At 36.8% G+C, this 15106-nt stretch overlaps 1 protein-coding gene across 1 annotated transcript in view; it reads left to right on the forward strand.

Moving 5' to 3' along the window:
- THOC1 (THO complex 1) overlaps positions 1-13170 on the forward strand; it is a 55229-nt gene extending 42059 nt beyond the window's left edge. Inside the window, exons 13-21 of the mRNA XM_041751289.1 lie at positions 307-373; positions 572-622; positions 714-784; positions 1159-1254; positions 1833-1898; positions 8268-8351; positions 11169-11316; positions 12065-12140; positions 12859-13170. Coding sequence (XP_041607223.1) covers positions 307-373; positions 572-622; positions 714-784; positions 1159-1254; positions 1833-1898; positions 8268-8351; positions 11169-11316; positions 12065-12140; positions 12859-13154 — 955 coding nt within the window. The 3' untranslated portion in view covers positions 13155-13170. The remainder of the gene's footprint in view (positions 1-306; positions 374-571; positions 623-713; positions 785-1158; positions 1255-1832; positions 1899-8267; positions 8352-11168; positions 11317-12064; positions 12141-12858) is intronic.
- Positions 13171-15106: the final 1936 nt, after the last annotated feature.

Consider the following 15106-nt stretch of genomic DNA (forward strand, 5'->3'; position numbering starts at 1 on the left):
AGGTTTTCATTCAACATTAAATTTCTTATTTTAGGAAACATTCATTGCTCTGTTCATAGTTAATCAACTTGATGGAGTGTCCTCCCTTATATACCTTCGTGTCTCCAATTCTAGCCATCTTAAATGAAGTGCAAGAATTTTCTCTTATAATCCTCTTGTGATTGTTCTTGGTAATTTTTTACACTATTTACAGTATGGTTAACTTACCTGTTACATGCCTTGGGTTTTTATAAGATAGTATATAAGCCTTAAAATTGAGTATACATTACTGTAACTCAAGCATGCTTTTATTGCTTTGTTCCCTAGTTCAAACTATGTTTTAACTGATGAGCAATCACTCTGGATTGAAGATACTACAAAATCAGTTTATCAAGTAAGTTCAACATGCAACAAACCCATGATTGAACAAAATGGAAATTTAGAATTTTCTTTGTTTCAGCCCCAAATAGGAAAATAAGGATAAAGTTAAGCTCAGGTACAAGACCACAAACACTTCTTGGTCCTCTGCCTACAAACCACTCCTATGATGCAGAAAGTTGTTGAAAGCTTAGTATATTCTTTCTAATCACAGCTACTATCTGAAAACCCCCCCGATGGAGAAAGATTTTCAAAGATGGTAGAGGTATGTGTTTTATATTTACATAGTCTTCTTAGCACCAAATAGAATTTCAAAGGCCTTCATTATATAAATGTAATTTCTTTGTTTTTCTCAGCATATATTAAACACTGAAGAAAACTGGAACTCATGGAAAAATGAAGGCTGCCCAAGTTTTGTGAAAGAAAGGTAAATATATCCTCATCTCAAACACTATGAAAAGAAAGGCATTTCAGAATATAGTTTGACATTATTTTGCATTATGTACAGATAGTATGTATTTCATATAAACTGAACTCTATACGAATACAACCATTTTGATTTACTTCTAGTCGTCTTTCAGATTCCTTGTCATTAAGTTCCCAGAACAAATTAATCTATTATTCCTGAAAAAATGCCATTTGTCCCCTAGTTGTGGCATTTTTGTCTCCTATCTGATGAGTGTTCTATAATAAGAGGAAGCTTTTATGTTTTTATAGGAAAAAACAATAATTTTCTTTTACATTAAACACTTTTTATGTATGCTCTCCATTTGTAATTCCAGTGTGTTTTATTCACCACAGAACATCAGACACCAAGCCAACAAGAGTAGCTCGAAAGAGAACGGCACCAGAGGACTTTCTAGGGAAAGGACCCAACAAAAAGATTCTGATGGGAAAGTAGGTTAACCTGTCTCTTCCATATGTGGGATGGTATTGGGTTTTTTTTATATATATATTTTGAAGATGTTACTGTAAGACCTCTCCAGTTTCTGTGTTTTTTCAAGTTTTTTTTGTGTTTGGCACATACATAGATGACTAAAATGGATCACACACTCTCAGTCTCGAGGGCCCATTACCTGGATTCATGCAGATACATAAACTTCCATTTTGTCTCTTGCTTCCCAAATCCTTGGCTCTAGTCTGTGCCATTTTTTCCATGTTACAGATAATACAATCACTGTTAGACTGATTGAGCTCACTTCAATTTCTGCAAGGTACCATGATCCTTCAGGTTCTGTTACCTTCCAGTTAATTACTCATTGCTTTATACTCTGCTTGAATATTTTTAGAAAGAACAAATGACTGTTATCATTTAATATATGCTATCTAGAAAATTTGCATAATACCAAAAATTAATGAATGAAAATTCATCTTGTCACCACCTAAAAATTCACTAATTAAGTATTTGTACAACTTTAAGGCATATGAGGATGATGTCCATTAAAAATGTATTTATTTATGTGTCTCTTTTGTAGTGAGGAGTTAACAAGGCTTTGGAATCTCTGTCCTGATAATATGGAAGCCTGCAAATCAGAAACAAGGCAAGTTTAAAATGTTTCACATGAGGTACTGCTTTTCTCAAATGTTTTAAGTGAGTGAAATTAATTTATTGTGGTTGACTTTGGCATAGCAGAATATGGCTTCCCACAATGAAACACCTAGAAGTGCTGATAAAATAGTTTTAGAAATCACAAGGAAGTACAAATTTACAAAAGAAGAGGGAACTGAAAACGAAAGCGTGAGCCAATATGGTTGCTTCTAGCTGGGAAGCTTGCAGATGATTCTCACTTTGGGGAACCAGGGAACTTAGGTTTAAGAGCCACAAAAGGACAGAAGGGAAGACCTTCAGCCTGCACAGATTTGTAACTGAGTCTCCTTTGAGTAAAGCTGGGGCCCTTGAAGCACTGCACTAGATACAAAAAGAAGAGCAGATTGGGGAGGAGGGACTTGCTCAGTGGCATAGGAAATAACTTGTCCAGTTCTACCTGAGGTGTGAGTAAAAAGGGAAAAGGACAGCTGGGGAAATTATAACTACAAGTCTGTTGTCACACAGTCCTATAGTTTAAATTTATCCTGCCAGCAGTGTAAAGGAACCCCCTAACTAAAGAGGTGAATTCAGATGTCTCAGTCTGATGATACAAAGCTTTCTGAGGTCACATGTTCAATCTAAGCCATACAAGGATCCTACAGATAAAAGTCTGAAGATAGTCAACCTTCTGAATTTAATAATCCACCACAAGAAAGAATCAGCAGATAGGACAAACAAAACAGACAACAGAAGTTAGACAACAGCTTCTGATAATAAAACCCATCAAGTAAAGATAGCTTAAAATAAGTATATTTAAGATAGTTAAAGGCATAAAAGAAGGAATTGGAAATTTTAAAAAGGAATAGCATACTCTCAAAGGACCAAGGAAATTAAAAAAAAAAAATTCTAGCAGTGAGAAAATATAGTCATTGAAATTATAAGACTTAATAGGCATGTTAAATAGCAGACTAGATACAGGTGCATATTAGAATTAATGAATAAGAAATCACCCAGAAAGCAGTCAGAGGGATCGAGAGTTAGAAAATAATGAGTTGAGAGTAAAGAACCACAGAATGAGGGAATAGAGAGCAAGAAAGAGATAATGAACTCAGAACTGAGAATAGGCATAAATTCTTAGGTTCAAGAAAAACAAATTTTAAGTAGGATAAACAATAAATCTGTATCTCTACACATTGTTGTAGAGTCACCAGAGAGAAAAACCAGACTACTTGCAAAACAAAATCAGACAGCCAACTGTAAGAACAAAAGAAACCAGAAAATGGGAATGATAGTGCTTCACAGTGTTATGAGAAAGTGTCAAGTAACAAGTTGGTGGATGAATCAGGAGTTATTGTGAAATAAAGTTATTTTTAGATTAAAACCATGAAAATCTATTATCAGTACTTACTAAAGCTGTCAAAGAAATTGAACCCAGAAACACAGTAAATTGCAAGAAACATTGCTATTCAAAGACACTGATAAACATGAATAAATCTCATCAAGAATTTCCTATATAAAGCGGTATTAATTATGAATTGGAGATTATTTTAAAAGGTAAAAACTAAATATTTGATAAAAGTAACATAATACAGGGAATGATCAGAATTAAAGAATGTTAGAGACAAAGAGATAATAACAACTTTAAATAAAGCATGCTTGGGGCAGCCTGGGTGGCTCAGAGGTTTAGTGCCACCTTCAGCCCAGGGCGTGATCCTGGAGACCTGGGGTCAAGTCCCATGTCAGGCTCCCCGCCTGGAGTCTGCTTCTCCCTCTGCCTGTGTCTCTGCCTCTCTCTCTCTGTGTCTCTCATGAATAAATCTTTTTAAAAAAATAAATAATAAATCATGCTTGCTAAAGTATGTAAAAGAGAGTATGTAGGAAATATATAACTTTCAAATGAGTTGAGGATAAAAGGATATAAGAAAATTCATGCAATCAAAAATAGGCAAGATTAACACACATAAGAAACAAGTAATAGGACATTGAGGCACCTGGGTGGCTCAGGTCATGATCCCGGAGACCTAGGGATCGATCCCCTACTTCGGGCTCCCTACTCAGCAGGGAGTCCAATTGTACCTCTCTCTCTGCTCCTTCCTCTTGCTCATGTGTGCACACGTACCACGCCTCCTCAAATAAAATCTTTTAAAAAAAGTAATGGAACACATAAAACAATATAGTTAAAAATAAATGGAAATGGGCTTTCTAGTTCAAAGATGGAAGCTGGTATTCTCTTTTAAAAGTCCTTCTATATGTTATTTATTTATTTATTTATTTATTTATTTATTTATTTATTTTTATATATGTTATTTATAAGAAACACCTTCAAAATAAGGATATGGAAAGGTTGAAACTAATATATATATATTAAAACATATATATATATGAAGAATAGTTATACTGATATCTGTCAGAAGAATCTTAAAGCTGAAAGCATTAAAAATAAAGATAATTATTGCATAAAGATACAAGAAAAAAATGGAGCAGAAATATATATATATTCTAAGCCTTGTTTCTAAAGGATATAGTCTCAAAAAACAGACAATTAGAATAAGAAACTAACCAATCCAACATTTTGACAGTTTTCACACTTCTGCAAAATGTTTTACTAGAATTTTGACACTAAATACTTTAAGTATTTAATAAGTTCAGTCAAAAAAAGTTAGGGTTTAACAAGATGATTAACAGGCTTTAGGTTTACAGAAAACACAAATGCGTTTAAATTAATACATGAATTAATACATGAATATTTTTGTATTTTGAATATTTTGAATTAATACATGAAAAACTTTCAGGTACTTTTAAATAACTTCAGAATCAAAGAAGAAATCATAATGTAAATTAGAAAACATAGAATTAATGACAAGGAATTATAGGCTTAAGCTTTTGAGAAATAGAAAACTTATGACCTTAAATGTCTATAAATTTAACTCAAAGTTAACTGAAAATTAAGAATCCAGCACTGAACCCCAATGTTTATAGCAGACTAGCCAAATTATAGAAAGAGCCCAAATACTCATCACTGATGAATAAAGATATGGGGTGGGTGGGTGTGAATCTTTATCTATAATAGAATATTATTCAGCCATAAAAAACGAAATCGTGCCATTTGCAACAATATGGATGGAGCTAAGCATGTAATATGCTAAGCAAAATAAGTAGTCAGAGAAAGACAAATACCATATGATTTCATTCATATGTAGAATTTAAGAAACAAAATGAATGTGGTGGCGGAAACAAAAAGAGGCAAACCAGGAACACACTCTTAACCATAGAGAACAAATTGAAGGTTACCAGAGGGGAGGTGGGTGGCAGGATGCTTTGAATGGGTAATTGGGATTAAGGAGGATATTTGTGATGAGCACAGGGTGATGTATGGAAGTATTAAATCACTAGATTCTACACCAGAAACTTAATATTACACTGTATATTAACTAACTTAAAACTTTTTTTTTTTTTTAACTTAAAACTTTTTTAAAAAGAATCTAACACTGGACCAAGTGAATTGCAAAGAATGTAAAAAAACAAAACAACTAGAAATTGGTTAAGATAGTAAATAATAGCATCAACAAAACGAAACAATTTTTTTAAAGACTAGGAAAATTTTTAAAACTCTAGCAAGTTGATTGATAAATTTAGATCCTTGCCAAATCTGAGAAAAAGTCAACCCAATAGAAAAATGGGCAAAGTGATAGCTTCAAAAGCAGAAACTAATAAATCTAAGAAAAAATACCTAACATCAGTAAAATCAGATTAAAAACCACAGCAGGCAGTTTCATAGCCAAGAAACTCACTAATTTAAGCAGCCCCGGTGGCTCAGTGGTTTAGCACCGCCTTTAGCCCAGGGCCTGATCCTGGTGACCCAGGATCAAGTGCCACATCGGGCTCCCTGCATGGAGCCTGCTTCTCCCTCTGCCTGTGTCTCTGTCTCTCTCTGTGTCTCTCATGAATAAATAAAATCTTTTAAAAAAAAAAAAAAAAAAAAAAACAGGGATCCCTGGGTGGCGCAGTGGTTTAGCGCCTGCCTTTGGCCCAGGGCGCGATCCTGGAGACCCGGGATCGAATCCCACGTCGGGCTCCTGGTGCATGGAGCCTGCTTCTCCCTCTGCCTGTGTCTCTGCCTCTCTCTCTCTCTCTCTCTCTCTCTCTCTCTCTCACTGTGTGCCTATCATAAATAAATAAAATAAAATAAAAAGTTAAAAAAAAAAAACAGGCAGTTTCATAGCCAAGAAACTCAATAATTTAAGTGTAACATTTTGTATGAATTGTGGGTAAAAAGAATTGCCACTGCTGCTGGTGGGACCCTAAATTGGTACAGCTACTTTTGAAAACAATTTGGCAGTAACTAAAAGTTACAGATGTGCATACCCTCTGTCCGACAGTTCACTCCTGGAATGGTTGATCTTAAAGTAATTCTTTTGAAACTTTAGGTTGAGAATCGGTGATTTGTGAAGTCAGTTTAGTAGCTGCCACCAGCTTTTTTTTTTTTTTTTTTAGTGAAATAGAAAATATATTTTTGTGAAACATTAGCTTTTCTTACATACACACATACATTTATGTGTGTATTGGGTTATAATAAAAATTAATTTTTTACTATGGGTTATAGGGGTAGTTTGAAGACCATAGTGTCTAAAGAAACTAGTTCACATACACAAATGAGACAGGTACAAGAATGTGCGTTTAGCACTGTCATAGCAAAAATGGGGAAACCACCTGAATATCAAAGGGAGAATGGATGATGTGTGACATGTTCTTGTAGCAAAACTGCTATACATCAGGCACTAGAATGAGGTTGCATGAGGACTACTGCATCAGGCCTCCATCAGAAAAATCAGGGTTGGGCAACCCTGGTGGCTTAGTGGTTTAGCGCTGCTTGCAGCCCGGGGTGTGATCCTGGAGACCCGGGATCGAGTTCCGCGTCGGGCTCCCTGCGTGGAGCCTGCTTCTCCCTCTGCCTGTGTCTCTGCCTCTCTCTCTCTCTCTCTCTCTCTCTCTCTCTCTCTCTCGGTGTGTCTCTATGAATAAATAAATAAAATCTTTTTTAAAAAAAAAGAAAAATCAGGGTTGTAGGTTACAAGCAGGGTCCCATTATAAAAGTTTGAGATACTTTCAAACTGTATATGCTCCATTAAAAAAAAAAAAAACAGGAGTGAGAAAACAAATTCTGAAGAGTGGCCACCTCTGGGGAAAGAGAATGAGATCAGAGAGGAGTGCACAGGCACCCTGAGTTGTATTTGTAGTGTTTGTAAAAGTCAGATATGGCAACGCCTGGGAGGTTCATTCCATTTAGTCATGATTGTTCATGGTCTACAGTTGAACCTTGAACAATGCAGGGGTTAGGGGTGCCAACACCGTGCAGTGAAAAATGCACAAGTAACTTTTGATTGCCCAAAAATGTTAGTAGCCTGCTATTGGTTGCAAGCCTTACTGTAACATAAATGAGTGATGAACACATTTTGTTTGTTATATGTATTATATGCTGTTCTCTTACAGTGAAGGAAGCTGGAGAAAAAATATTAAAATCATAAGAAAAAATACATTTAGTGTACTTTATTTATCGAAAATAAATTCAAATAAGTGGACCTGCACAGTTCAAGCTCGCAGCGTATAAGGGTCAGCTATACAGTAATTTTTAATCTAATGAATGGTTCCAAGCACTTATCAGTGATAGTCTGGGATTTCAGTGTCTCCCTTGCTTTGTCTAGGGGGACACATACAAGACTGGTAAACTCCAAGGAAACCTTCAAGGCCTGTCATAATTACTAGTTAAGAGAGTGTGTTATTATACTGAAAGTAAGATTGTGTGATTTTTCCTGACAGAGCCCATTTTTCTAGTTTTAGTCAAAGATGTCTTCTAATCAGACCCTTGGATCATACTCATTTGCTTGACTAGCAAACGCTTATTTCTAAAACCAAATTCCAGAAAGATGCAATTAAAAAACAACCATGCTCTCATGGGAAAGACCTAAAATAAGCTTACAGGTAAACTCTTTAAATTTCAATATGGTCTGGTTATTCATCTGGATTTTATTAATTCTGGTTTAAGGAAAAAGCACCTCTGGATGTGGACATTGGATATGAAACTTTCCTCCTTGCCGGGGAAATTCAGATGTTCTGAAATCCCTGGCCACTCCTGGACCATTACAGTCGAGTCCAGTGACTGCTGCGTTACAGGGAGTGAAGTATGTGAGGGTGTAGTACCACACTGCCCCTCTTTGTTGTCCTCTTGGAGTTCAATTTTGAGTCCTTTACCTCTTTAAAAATCTGAGTTCCTAAAGTGTAACTAACGCAAGTGTCGGTGATATCAGAATCTTTCATTGCCACCATTTTAGGAGTAGTTATTAAGAACACACGTGGTCCTCACTAGTTCTTTTTTAACACCCAGGGAATACATGCCGACTTTGGAAGAATTCTTTGAAGAAGCCATTGAACAGGCAGACCCTGAAAACATGGTTGAAAATGAATACAAGTAAGTCGTGCTTCTTCCGTGCTAACATTCTACAGTAATCTCTTTAGGGACTGTACGTACACTAGGACACTAGTTAAGGGAGACCACTGATACACAGGTACCAGGTCCACATCAGCACACATCCCTGATTCCGTGACCATGCCTACTGAGTAACAGGACAGAGGATCACTCTTGTTTCCCCTTGGGCCTCCACCTCCCTCCCAGGATCCTCTTTTCCCCTTCCAATCAGTGTCTCCCGAGACACGTTGATAACCATTGCCTGCATTTCCTCACCTTCCATTTCCTTGTCAGCTCACTGCTGCTGGGCGGTCTCCCTGTCCCTCCACTGAAATAGTACTTGTCAAGGTCACCGATCTTTTATCGACCTCCCAGCAGCAGTCACCATTTGTCTCTCCTTCCTTAGATAACGTGTTCTTCTTGTGTTCTTTTCTTGACATCCACCAAACCACACTCCTGCCTCACTGCATCTCAGTTGACTCCCCCTCCTCGCCTAAGTCACAGACTTTGGAGTAACTTCAGGACTCAATTTCAGCTTTTTCATCTACTCTTTTAGGCAACACACAGCTCTGTGGTTTTAAAGATTTTTTTTTTAAGTTTCATTTATTTATTTTAGAGAATTTGTGCAAGCAGGGGTAGGGGGTGAAGGGGAGGGGCAGAGGGAAAGAACTTCAAGAAGACTCCATGCTGTGGGGAGAACCTGATGTGGGGCTTGATCTCACAACTCTGAGATCATGACCTGAGCAGAAACCAACAGTCAGGTGCTCAGCTGAGCCACCCATGCACCCTAGCCCCATGGTTTTAAATAGGCTTTTGGTGTCTCTTGTAAGGGCAAGGGCCCTCTTGTCTGCCTGGGTTCCAATCCCAAGACACTGTGACACTCACTGGCTAGCCTGCTAGGGCTTCTGTAACCCCTCTCTGCTTGTTTCTTCACTGCTAAATAGTAATAATATCCATTTCACAGGGTTATTCTGAGGATTAAATAAGATGGTTCACTTTGAAACATACAGGACGTGTAGTTAGCACAGTTGTGTGACCTTATGACAAGTTAGGAGTTAAAATTACCATGATGTCTTAACTAGTAACGCTCTGTTCTCCAGCATGAGAATTGTGATCTTTAAACTCGCAAGTCTGATCTCCTGCTTAAACTCTTCCAGTGATTGCCAGTTAAAATTAGGATGAATCCAACCAGGGCCAAAAAGATCTCAATCTGACTGCTGCCTACCCCTTCAACAATATCTCCTCTTAGCAATTTTCTCTCTGCTTCAACTACACCAGCCAGGTTTCTCAACTCAAAGGTCTTTACACCTCAGGACCTTTGCACTGGCTATTCTTTTTGCTTAAAATTTCGCCCCAAACCGTTCAAGTGGTACAGGTCACTTCAGATACGACCTCAGGACAGTCTTCGTGGCCCAGAAGCCCCTCCCTATCTGAAATTCTCATTTCTTGTGGTGTTCTTCTCCTTACCGCTGTGTGAAATCCTTATATCTTGTTTATCAATAATGATGCTTGCCAACACATTCCACATTCACTGTCAGGTACTCCCTTAGGCATTTACCATATATATGTCTAAGGTAGAAATTGTTATCTCCATTTTACAGTTAAACAAAATGAGGCAGAGGGTGAATCATGTATTGAAGTTCTTATCTAGTAAATGGCAGTGTTAGGAAACCACTCTGGCCTCAGGGCCCTGCTCTTAATTCCAAGATTGTCACATCTTGAGTGTTCAGGGTATCCCTAACGTCTGAGTGCCCAGCTCAACAAGTACTTGTTGAATGAATGAATGTGATAGTCCTCTACAAACCTTGGTTTAAGGACCCGAACGAGATGGATTTCTGGAGAGTAAGTTTGTAACTGGCAGGGAATTTTGAAAATGCTTAAAACATTGAAATTGCTTAAATGGAAATGTGTCAGAGAAGCTGGTTAGCTGATGAGTACCATGACATAAGTTTGGCAAGACAACAGTGTAGGAGTAGTTTCTCAAGTACCAGCACACGTTAACAGTAGAGGCTCATTTATAAGATTTATATAAATAAATCAGGTTGCTACTCTTAAGAACTTGGGGGGAGATCTTTCAGAAGACTTGTGAAAACTCAGAATAAATCTGTGCTCTGGATTCTTCTGTAGCTTGACTGGTTCTGGAACATTACCTTTAGAATTTGTGAGGTGTCCATTTCTCACTTGTGTACCCCCTAGTGCTGTGCTTCATTAAGGAACAGTTCATGGATTCTGTCATCACTGCTTTACTCTGTTGGCTTTTTGATGTTTCCCTTTTAGTTTTGGAGCCATTTTTATTCATTGAGTTTGGTATTAAGCAAATTAAACAGATATTCTATAGATGGAAAATGATGTATTGATTGGATTAATATGGTCCAAGCTCAGTGCTGAATTTATAAAATATTCTGAAATTCACACTTGCCAGTGGCATTGCCAGTATGGATATCAACTCACTGAATATAGGAAACCGATTATTTCTTTCTAAATAGGTAGATGATTACTGTCTTGCACATAGAACATCTAGTTAGTACCACATGCAAACGGACTTTTTAAAATTAAGTAAAATGTATAAACTTTTCAAGTGTGTTTGCTGCATGTGAACCTGCTTTGTCAGATTCTGCTGGTTTCTATTATTATAAGTGTACTGCATTCTGAGAGGTTCTTTAGGAGTAAGATCAGAATGAAAAGAATGGTGCACCTTCAGCTACTTAAGAGTATAGAATGTCACATAAGTTACATTAACTAGAAGGCATATAGAAATAAAAAACCAAAAATAAAATAAAATAAAAAACCATAATACAAGATTGACATTTCTTTTCATAGAGCTGTGAACAATTCAAATTATGGTTGGAGAGCCCTGAGACTATTAGCACGAAGAAGCCCTCACTTCTTCCAGCCAACCAACCAGCAGTTTAAAAGTTTGCCAGAATATCTTGAAAACATGGTAATAAAGCTAGCAAAGGAATTACCAGTAAGTAATATATATAAATCAATGTTTTCATATTCTTTACCTGTTATTTAAAACTACTATCGCTAAGAATCTGAATGTACAGTTTATCATGTGGGGAAAGAAAATCCTCTGCAAACCTCCATGTTTAAGAATAAGAAAAAAATGCATTTGAGTATACATTTCTAGGAAGTACATAAAGTGATAAAGTAACTTAAACTATATGCTCTATAAAAAGTTTATTAAAGCCCACAGTACTTTGGTTAAACAGTTATCCCACTTGTAAACTCAGACTTGAATTTTTTTGCCAATGCATTGTCTTTTTATCAAAAGGAATCTACAACAGGTAGCAGTAGGCATCTTGGCCTATCCTTCTACTCTGCTCTCTTTTCCAATACAGTTTTCTCATTGTTTACTATAAAATGGTCCTAACTATACTGTAAAATGACTCAAAAATTTTAAGAACCTGGTTGCTCCCTATTTTTCTCCAGCCCTTTGTTACCATATACTACATATTTCCAAATCGTCTTACCGTACCTTACTGGCTCCCTTTTTCACATGTGTGGGGGAAGGGGAGTCTTTCCTGTCCACTCCTTCTCCAGGTTAACACCATCCCATTTGTGATCCTTACCTGACGTTCACATTTAACATGCTCAAGGGTAAAGTGCTGGGCCCTCTGTGGGCCCTCTCAACCACTCATGTCTAAACCAAAAGTATCCCAATTACTTTACAAGTCGGCATTCTTTTTAAACATTCTTCTTCCTCATTTTAGCCTCCTTCTGAAGAAATAAAAACAGGTGAGGATGAAGATGAGGAAGATAATGATGCTTTACTGAAGGAAAATGAAAGTAAGAATTGAATTTTCTTGGCTCTTTTACAAAATTGGAAAAGATTGGGGTTCTTTGTTGAGAGGTACGTTATTTGATCTACTTCTCAACTTCTACCATTTATCTCAACTGTTTCTTATAGTGAGGAATTTTTAAATACATTTTATGCAGTACAATTTGGAAGTGATGGGAAGGAAAGTACTTATATTTGAAAGAAACTCACCCTTTAATTAGGGGAACGGGGGTGGCAATTAGAAGGGAGCAGCTGCTTCATAATTAACAATAGAGGCAGGCAGCAGCTTTGGCTTTGGAAGTATTGATTCCCAAAAAAAAAAAAAAAAAAGTATTGCTTTCCTAGTGATCATGACTATAAAAATAATATTCAACCCATGGAAAATATAGAAAGGTGCTGTTTTCCTTTTAAAAATAAAGCTTATGAGGGGCATCAGGGTGGCTCAGTGGTTGAGCATCTGCCTTTGGCTCAGGGTGTGATCCCGGGGTCCAGGGATTGAGTCCTGCATCGGGCTCCCACAGGAAGTCTGCTTCTCCCTCTGCCTATGTCTCTGCCTCTCTCTCTGTGCCTCTCATGAATAAATAAAATCTTTAAAAAAAAAAAAAAAAAGCTTATGAACAGTGATTAATAGTTCAGTGGCTCCGTATCTTCTCAGTTCTGTTGTATATTTTGAATTGTACGTATCTTTGTGCTTTGTACATAATTGACATTTCCTGTGTTTTCTAGGCCCTGATGTTCGGCGAGACAAACCTGTAACAGGGGAACAGATAGAGGTGTTTGCCAGTAAACTGGGTGAGCAGTGGAAGATCCTGGCTCCCTACTTGGAAATGAAAGACTCAGAAATTAGACAAATTGAGTGTGACAGCGAAGACATGAAGATGAGAGCTAAGCAGCTACTAGTTGCCTGGCAAGATCAAGAGGGAGTACATGCAACACCTGAGAATCTGATGAATGCACTAAATAAGTCCGGATTAAGTGACCTTGCAGAAAGTCTAACTAATGACAATGAGACAAATAGTTAGCTTCTTTCTTTCTTTCTTTCTTTTTTTTTTTTTTTTTTTATTAAAACTGTGATAAGATTTTGTTACCAAGCAGCATTTGATAAAGAGGTCCAATGGTTTTGGTAAACAATAAACATTTTTATAACAGTTGTTGTACAGTTGGCTGGTGCTCCAAGAACAACAGAATGTATATTGGCTCTTGATAACTGACCTCAGGGTTTCAGGAGATGGGAGTAAGTTGGGAAAATGGCCAAACTAAAGGTCACATATTTTTGTTAAAATACTTATAATGAAGCTAGTAAGCAGTTTTTTAGGGAGTATGGTGTTTCCTAAAATACACTATGCCAACTTCATTTCCTGCATGCCATTAATAGTTATAAAAAATTTAACTTGCTCTTCTGAAAATCCCAGAATGACTTTCTGAAACCATGTGACAAGTCTTCATGCTTTAAAAGCAGAGAATCAGTAAACAATGGTCCATTTCCCAACTGTTTTTACAAGTAGAATTTTATCAATACACAGCTATGCTGATTCCTTTAAATATCCTCTATGGCTCCTTTCAAGCTACAACAGCAGAGTTAAGTAGTTGCAAGAAAGACTGTGAAACTTAAAATATTTACTATCCACCCACCCACTGAAAATGTTTGCCAACCCCCTACTTCAAAAGAAATAGGTTAAAGTCTTAAACGTAGTCCTTTTAGCCTTACAGAGATTATAGATAATTTTATAATTATTTATAAACCTCCTAAGTCCTTAAAATTGGGATGCATACTTCTGGGATTGTTGTAGATGAAAGCAGTCTATAAACAGCAAAGCTATGTGTAGTAATGGCTAGAGACTGTACCATCTACTTTTCCCATTCTCACATAAGCATAATTACCCTTCAAGGGCCCTAACATTAGGTCATCATTGTTTTGAATCCTGAAAGGCTGCAAAGTGCATTTTATACCATAAATGTTCTTGCTTGGGCTTAACTTCACAAACTAGTCCACCGGTAATCCAGTACAGCTCTAATATCAAAAGGGCCTCAGTGATTCATGGCACAGCATATAAGGCACACTCAGGAGTCAAGACATTTTCTTAACCACTCTCCCAAAGACCTTATATGCAAGGCTGAACTCTCAAACAGCCTTGTTTAAAACACTGGTGTTAAGTCCAATTTCTTATACTTAAAAAAAAAAATCTTTGGAATAATGCTTATTTGGATCAAATAAAATGAAATCAATTTTTATAACAAAGAATTATAATTTTAAAATTCTAACTCCATAGAAGACATATACTTTGTTCTAAACCTACCTCACTTCATCTAGTAGCTATAACATCCTGCAAATCAGAATTCTAATCGCTAAATTTACATCCTCAAAATTGTTCACACCAAGTAAGACAGTGAATAAAAAATGCAGTCACAAGCATCATAGCAGTATCTAAAAATCATTCCCCTTCTTATGGTATCCTCTTCCCTTTCTATTCTGTACCTTCCCCTCTCATTTAGCTGAAGAAGGTATTTACAGAAAAATTTCCCTGAAATGCTTATTTTATCCCCTAGCGTTTTCAGAGTTTATCACATTGTTTGAAGTTGAGAGGAAAATGGTCATTATTCTCTAGGAATCTCTAGGAATCCAGTGCTGTGCTCTGCAGAGCATGAAAACAGCGTAAGGAGATTTCATGATAATCCCCCAACTTCATTTTATATACCTAACTCAAAATCAGAGACAAATGAGCTCATTTCCTAACATCTGTCTAGCAATCAAGGCTCTTGAAACAAAAATGAGCAACTAATTAATTAGAGAATGTATTAAAATGTAAGAAACCTACCATAGTGAAACACCACTTACTCTTGGTATTTTTATGATCAATTTAAAAATCACTGCTATTAAATTCTGAGACATGAAGATCTTGAGAACAGACGAGAGTAAAAGCATCAACTGAGCCAAGGGAAGGATAGACCAATAAGCGTCGTTGCATTCAGCATC

The sequence above is a fragment of the Vulpes lagopus genome, chromosome 1 (genome assembly GCF_018345385.1).
Source record: "Vulpes lagopus strain Blue_001 chromosome 1, ASM1834538v1, whole genome shotgun sequence".
Lineage (NCBI taxonomy): Eukaryota > Metazoa > Chordata > Mammalia > Carnivora > Canidae > Vulpes > Vulpes lagopus.